The sequence below is a fragment of the Lactuca sativa genome, chromosome 4 (assembly GCF_002870075.4).
Source record: "Lactuca sativa cultivar Salinas chromosome 4, Lsat_Salinas_v11, whole genome shotgun sequence".
Lineage (NCBI taxonomy): Eukaryota > Viridiplantae > Streptophyta > Magnoliopsida > Asterales > Asteraceae > Lactuca > Lactuca sativa.
This window is the reverse complement of record NC_056626.2, coordinates 60,057,475-60,064,642: the sequence shown is the minus strand read 5'-3', so window position 1 is coordinate 60,064,642 and position 7,168 is coordinate 60,057,475. Positions and strand designations below refer to the sequence as shown.

Below are 7,168 nucleotides of genomic sequence, written 5' to 3'. Positions count from 1 at the left end.
TTCGGAAAAATTCGTTTTATATTGTGGTTTTATATCGGGAAAAAAAATTGGGCTACCCTAAAATATTTCAGGTTAATACAAACTAGCCCATACCAATTGATTTATTGAAACAAAGAGGTATTAAGATTTAAGACCAATAGTCCAATAAAAAAAATTAGAACCCATATTAAATGGTATTTTGTTCAAAACACCACAGCTTTAAAAATTAGAATGCTTGTTTGCAAAATTTATATTTTTTTATTGTAAGTCCATAAGCCCAATAGGCAATAGTCCAATTTAAAAAAAAAAAAAAAGCATGCGTAATGTTGATTAAACACATATTTGATCGTGATATCTCAATTGCCGATAAACACATATTTGATCGTGATATCTCAAGTGCCGACTGTGACGTGAACGCAACGAGCATTCTCAATTCTCAAATCTCAATTGCAAAATTCCGGGCACCTCTTCCGCTCATCGGATATTGCATCACAATGAAACAAGTTAGAATAATCAAAATACTCATCCCTATTATGCATTTAGGTTAATTAAAATTCAATTTTTTTGTTATTATGTTTGAAAAATTAGAAATTAACAATAACTTTGTTAAATTAGGAATATGGTTAATACTTAATATTTATTTGTTGTTGAAACTTGAAATCAAGTTATAGTTGATATATTTTTATTGTAGATTGCTATTTGTTCAATTGTTGTTGAAATTGGGAATCGGGATTATAGTTGATATATCTTGATAATTGAAAATTTGACTGTAGGTTACTAGGTTGTTATTTATTGACTGTTGTTGAAACTTGAAATCAATTTTATAGTTCATATTTTTTTATTGTAGGTTGCTATTAAAAGTTTTTTCAAAAGACATTTAGATGTTGGAGACAACAATAGTGAAGGAACTTCCAAAAAAATAGGGCTAATGAAAATAATCAAGTTCCACAAACTAATCAACCAATACCAAAACCACAAGAAACACAATCTAATCAACCTACTCAAGTTCCACAAACTAATCAACCAATGCCCAAACCAAAAGCGACACAATCTTTTGATTTGAATGATCTTCCTTCGGACCCGGGGGATAGGCCAAAAATTACATCTTATAATCCTAATCAAAGGGATGAAATAAGGAGGGCATATTTGATTAAAGGTCCTTGTCAACCAAAGGGGCATAGTTTCGAATATACATTATTTAGTAATAAACCAAGACGTTTTGTTGTGCAATGGTTTACTGATTTTCCATGGTTAGAGTATAGCATAAAAAATAAGAAGGCATATTGTTTTTGTTGCTATTTGTTTGGAGATATGGTAGGGGAACAAGGTGGAAGAGATGCATTTATAACCGAAGGCTTTGACAATTGGAGTAAAAAAGGCTCATTCCGGAAACATATGGGTAATATTCAAAGTTATCACCATAAGGCCCAAGAAAAGTGTGATTTGCTATTGAGAAAAAACCAATCTATCGGTGAAGTCTTGCATAAGCAAACAGAACTTGAGAAAAGTAATTATGAAATTCGATTACGTGCTACAATCCATAGTTGTAGATTTTTATTGAAAAATACATTACCATTTCGTGGACATGATGAGACGGAAAAGTCTAATAATAAAGGACTTTTCATTGAAGTATTATTTTTGATTAGAGAAGATAATGAGATGATTTTTAAAGTTACTTTAGAAAATGCTCCAAAAAATGAAAAGTTGACTTCTCCCATGATTCAAAAAGATATTGTCGATTGTTTTTCAAAAGAGATAATCAAGTCTATTTGTGATGAAATTGGTAAAGATGTGTTTGCTATTTTAGTTGATGAGTCTAGTGATGTTTCCAAAAAAGAACAAATGGCTATAGTTTTGAGATATGTTGATAGACTAGGGATTGTAAAGGAAAGATTTATTGGAATTGTTCACGTGTTGGATACATCTTCTTTGACTCTTAAAGCCTCCATTGATACCGTATTTTCCAACAATAACTTGAGTATGACTCAGGTGAGAAATCATAAAATATTTATTCCTTTAAATTTTAATATGATATTAGTTTTATTTTTATTTCTTATAGTTTTTTATTAATTTTTTTAAATATATAGGTGAGGGGCCAAGGTTATAATGGAGCAATTAATATGAGTGGTGCATTCAACGGTTTGAAATCTTTGATTTTAAATGAAAACAGTTCTGCACATTATATACATTGTTTTGCACACGAACTTCAATTAGTGGTTGTGGCGGTTGCAAAGAAACATGATGATGTTGATCAATTCTTTGAACAACTAGCTTTGGTGGTTACTGTCGTTTGTGGTTCTTATAAGAGAAAAGATATGATACGAGAGATGCAAAAAGAAAGAGTGGCAGGTGAAATTGGTATCGGTGAAACAAAAACAGGAAAAGGGTTGAATCAAGAGATTTCTCTTGTTCGAGCTGGAGATACTAGATGGGATTCACATTTTAGAACAATTGTAAGTTTGGTGAATTTGTTTGCAGAAGTTGTTGCGGTACTTAAATATGTCAAAGAGGAGGGGTCTACTTTATCTAACCGTAATCAAGCAAAGGGTATTTTGTCATATTTCAAGACACTTGATTCCGTGTTTCTTTTACACTTGATGTTGGAAATTCTATGTCTCGCGGATACCTTGTCAAAGCATCTTCAAAAAAAAAGATCAAAATATTTTGGAAGCGGCTTCGTTAGTAAAAGGAACAAAGAAAGCATTGCTAGTTTTTAGAAAAGATGGGTTTCCACTAATTTGGAAGAAGGTATGTGCTTTTTTGTGAAAAACATAGTATTGAAATTGTGGACATGTCGGGATATTATGTTACCCCACGCAAGCGTAGGACCAATCAAACTAATCAACATCATTTTGAAGTTGTGATTTCTAACACAATTTTAGATATGTAAATTCAAGAATTTGGGGATAGATTTAGTGAAGTTGGCACAGAGTTGATGGAGAACATGGCGGCATTGAGTTCTTGTGACTCATTTTCTAGTTTTGATAAAACAAAGTTGTTAAAGCTAAGTGAGATATACAAAAACAATTTTGACGATTCAGAAAGGGCGCAACTTAATGGACAACTTGATATCTATTATCACTCTTTGCTCCATGATGAAAGATTTTTCAACTTGAATGGAATTGCCGACCTCTCTCGTTTGTTGGTGGAAATCGGGAAGCACCTCTCTTTTCCTTTGGTTTATAGGTTATTAAAACTAGCTTTGGTTTTGCCCGTCGCAACCGCAACCGTTGAACGGTGTTTTTCTGCAATGAAGTTCTTGAAGACCGATTTACGTAATAGAATAGGTGACGATTTTATGAACGGTGCTTTGATTTGTAGTGTAGAAAAAAAAAAGCACTAGAGAATGTTAAGACTGAAAATGTAATTACTCGCTTTCGTAAAATGAAAGATCGAAGAGGTGAACTTTAAAATGTAATTTTGTTATGGAAATTGAACTTTATATTTAATGAAATTGCGGTTTTTATTTTTTTTCGTTATTGTATATTACAAAAAAAAATTTGGGGATACCCCTTAAGTTTGACCCTGGCTCCGCCATTGCTTCATCGCTTGATTCTTGAATTTCTTCAAGGTCAATGGTACTCCCACTATCATCTTTGTATATGAGCTCTTTCTCGCGAAAGACTCCTCTCCGTGCTACAAAGACCACATTCTCACTAGGTCTATAGAACAAATATCTAAATGACTTATGTGGGTAGCCGATGAAAATACATCTCTCACTTCGAGGTTCAAGCTTGTCGTGAGTCTCTCGTTTAACGAAAGCTTCACAACCCCAAACCTTGATATGTGCCAACGAGGGAACCTTCCCTGTCCACATCTTGTGAGGTGTTTTGGCAACTTTTTAGTTGGGACAAGATTAAAAAAGTGGGCGACAGTCTCTAAGGCATACCCCCATAATGAGGTTGGAAGAGAAGTTTGACTCATCATGGAACGAACCATGTCTAACAAGGTTCAATTACGCCTCTTAGCTACACCATTAAGTTGTGGTGTCCTATCAGGTGTCAATTGTGAAACTATTCCACATTCCTTAAGGTAGTCATGGAACTCGATACTAAGATACTCTCCGCCTCTATCTGATCGGAGCCTTTTTATCCTCCTGCCCAATTGATTCTCGACTTCTTGCTTAAACTCTTTGAATTTTTTAAAATATTTCTGACTTATGCTTGATTAAGTAGATAAAACCATATCTGCTATGATCATCAGTAAAAGTCACATAGAATCGATTATCATCCCTTATGGATGATCTGAAAGGTCCACATACATCTGTGTGTATGAGATTTAACAAACATTCACCTCTTTCACTAGATCCAATGAAATGTAATTTTGTCATCTTACCCCGTAAACAAGATTTGCACGTATCATCTGACCTTAAGTCAAATGATTTCAACACTTCATCATTTTGGAGTTGGGCGATGTAATTTTTTTTAATGTGTCCAAGACGACAATACCACAAGCATGCTATGTCTATACCATTAAACAAATCAATTTGTAAAACACTGTTATCTAAATTGTCTACACATATCACACTTTCATGCATACCATCACAAGATAAAGCTTTAAAATAAAAAAAAAACAATTTTTATAAATAGAAATTAAATCATTAAAACCATATCTAAAATGCATGATAAAAAATAATGTTTCTTGTTATTTGTGACGAGTATCAACAATTTATCAATTCTAAACTAAACTCGCTACAAAGCACTCGACTATAAAGTTCAATCTTAATGACAGGTAAAGATTGCCTATTCCCATATAATCTTGATGACAGGTGAAAATTGCCTATCCAATTCCCATAATCAAGTTATGCTATCTGGGTTAAGATAAATCACTCTTGTCTCTTCTATACACTACAACATTCATCAACGGTTATTTGATGAAATGTATGTATTTTTGCCAAATTTTAAAAAATGCTCAACAAATTTGCTTGATTTTGATTCTCTTTTAAATATCTTGTTTTTTTGGTGAGATTGATGACATTTTTTTTTCATCTGCAAATGTAATCAAACGAAAGGGAAACTTATATAACAATACAGTAAACTATATTCATTGAATTAACTCGAATCAGAAAAAACAATAAAATATATTTAATTTTTATTAATAAATCTATATAAAAAATAAATATTTCTAACAGTTCAATTACGATTAAATTCAATATGACATCCAACTAGGTTGATTTTACAATTGTCTAATTTAAATCTATTGAACAAGTAGTCATTCCATTCCCAAATAATACGTACAAAAACTTAAATTTATTAATTTATGATATGTATTTGGCTATTTTCAAATAAATAACACCTGGAAACAAAAGAAAAAGATAACAGAAAGAGAACAAAACGAAAGCTTGTATCGAACAAAGCATTCCTCGGTAATCAGTATCACTCAAAGACACACTCGTAGATATCAAGGTAATAATACCACCACCTGCTGCTAAAATGCGCATCTACGTTTAAACTGAACAAACCCTAATAATAATCTAAACATAAAATCCAAAATTAAATGATAAATTAAACAAAAAGAGCGCAAACAATCGAAAATCAGATTCAAAGCATAACGTATGACATAATCAAGACCAACAGCGTAAATGTGGCATGGACAACCGACGGAGCTTTGACGCTGTCAACGGCGTTGCTAGCATTGCTATTTTGGGAGTCGGCGGTGGGGCCATCTGACGGAGCAGGACCGGCGGTGGGAGATGAAGTCGGAGGAGCGGGAGGAGAAAGGAATGGGGAAGGTGCTGCTGCAGGTTCCGGAGATAGAGCAGCAGGTGCAGGAGACGACGCCGGAGAAGTTTCCGGTGAAAGAGATGGAGCTGGAGATGGAGATTTACCAAACAATTCAGTGGGGAGAAGTACATTGTCGACGGTGAAAATACAGAGAGGCGTCGAATCGAGAACCGTGCTAGCAACACGCGAAGTGGAAAATCCAGAATCAAGTGTAACGGAATCTCCGGCGGTCTCAACGGTCAGATCGTACTTTCCGGCGCCGTTCGTCGCCAGTGTGCTAATCGGATCCTTGGTTGTTTTCAACGAGCCTTTCGGAGTGTAAGTAGCGAGAGCGTGGTATTGTAACAGTGCAACAAGCTCAGCATTCGACAACTTGCTCAGATCCGGTACACCGGCGGCCTTAAACGCTTCATCGTTCGGAGCAAACACCGTCAATCCCTTCTCCGCCGCCGTCTGGAAAACCTTCAGCACTCCGGTATCAGTAATCAGCTTCACAAACGTCTTGCAACCTGCTTTCTCCAACAAACCAGTAATATTAACATCAGCCGATGGAGCAGGCGCTGTTAGAATCCCCGGTGCGATTATAGGCGCGTTGATCTCCAAAACCGAAATGTTATACGGAATCTGTTTAACAGACTTGGTGTACGAAGAATCGAGCTTCGAACCGGACACGGCGGAGCCGAATCCAACCTTACCTCCTTTCAAATCTGTAATATTAACAAATCCGACGTTTCCTGGGGAATTTCCGGTGGTTTGGTACAAGGTGGTGGAGAGCGTGGTGCCGTCGGAAATGGCGTGAAGCTTCTTGTTGTCGTAGTAGTCTAAAAGGATATGGAGGCTCAAGACGCTTTTGACGACGGAGAGTGGATGTTTCGCGGCAAGTGACGAAACGACGCCATTGTTCAACACCAGAACGGTGATCGTTTCACGGCTGTTGATCTCGTCGCTGAGCTTTGTCTGTGAGAGGTAGCTGTTGAACTCGCTGTACTCAGGAAACTGCGACAAGATAGCCGTGATGTTGTGGGCGGAGACGACGGAGCCGGCGGAAAGAAGAGAGACGACGAGGAAGATGATGCGTAATGCGCCCATGGTGGCGCACTTTAGCAAAAAGCAGTGGAACCTGAAACTGAGTGTATACTATCGAGTGTATCGAGTGAGTGGGGAGGTTATGAACTTATGGAGTTACAACACCGAGAAGAGAGTTTAATAGGGATTTAACTTAACCATGGTTAATTTGAAACTTCAACTAGGGTTAGTTTTTAAACCTGTGGATGTGGTAGGGAGTGACTAGTGAGCTGGAAATCAAATGCCCATATTTGGTCAAAAAGACAAAAGAGTCCTTATGTTTAAACCATTGTACTGTTTTTTTTTTTTGGCATTTAATAACGTATACCCCTTTATCCATGCCCAGATTTGACAATTGTCATATCCACATGTATACAGCTTTAAAGACATGTACTCCACCC

At 36.0% G+C, this 7,168-nt stretch overlaps 2 protein-coding genes across 2 annotated transcripts; one reads left to right on the top strand and one right to left on the bottom strand.

Annotated features, from left to right (window-relative positions):
- Window positions 1-1,290: 1,290 nt before the first annotated feature.
- On the top strand, window positions 1,291-2,696 carry LOC111878583 (uncharacterized). The gene is made up of 2 exons (XM_023875104.1): window positions 1,291-1,968; window positions 2,067-2,696. Exons 1-2 carry the CDS (start codon window positions 1,291-1,293, stop codon window positions 2,694-2,696), a joined length of 1,308 nt encoding a protein of 435 aa, XP_023730872.1.
- Window positions 2,697-5,320: 2,624 nt separating this feature from the next.
- Window positions 5,321-6,885, bottom strand: LOC111878486 (fasciclin-like arabinogalactan protein 8). Its single transcript, XM_023874989.3, has one exon. It carries the CDS (start codon window positions 6,789-6,791, stop codon window positions 5,520-5,522), a length of 1,272 nt encoding a protein of 423 aa, XP_023730757.1. The 5' UTR covers window positions 6,792-6,885; the 3' UTR covers window positions 5,321-5,519.
- Between the last annotated feature and the right edge of the window lie 283 nt (window positions 6,886-7,168).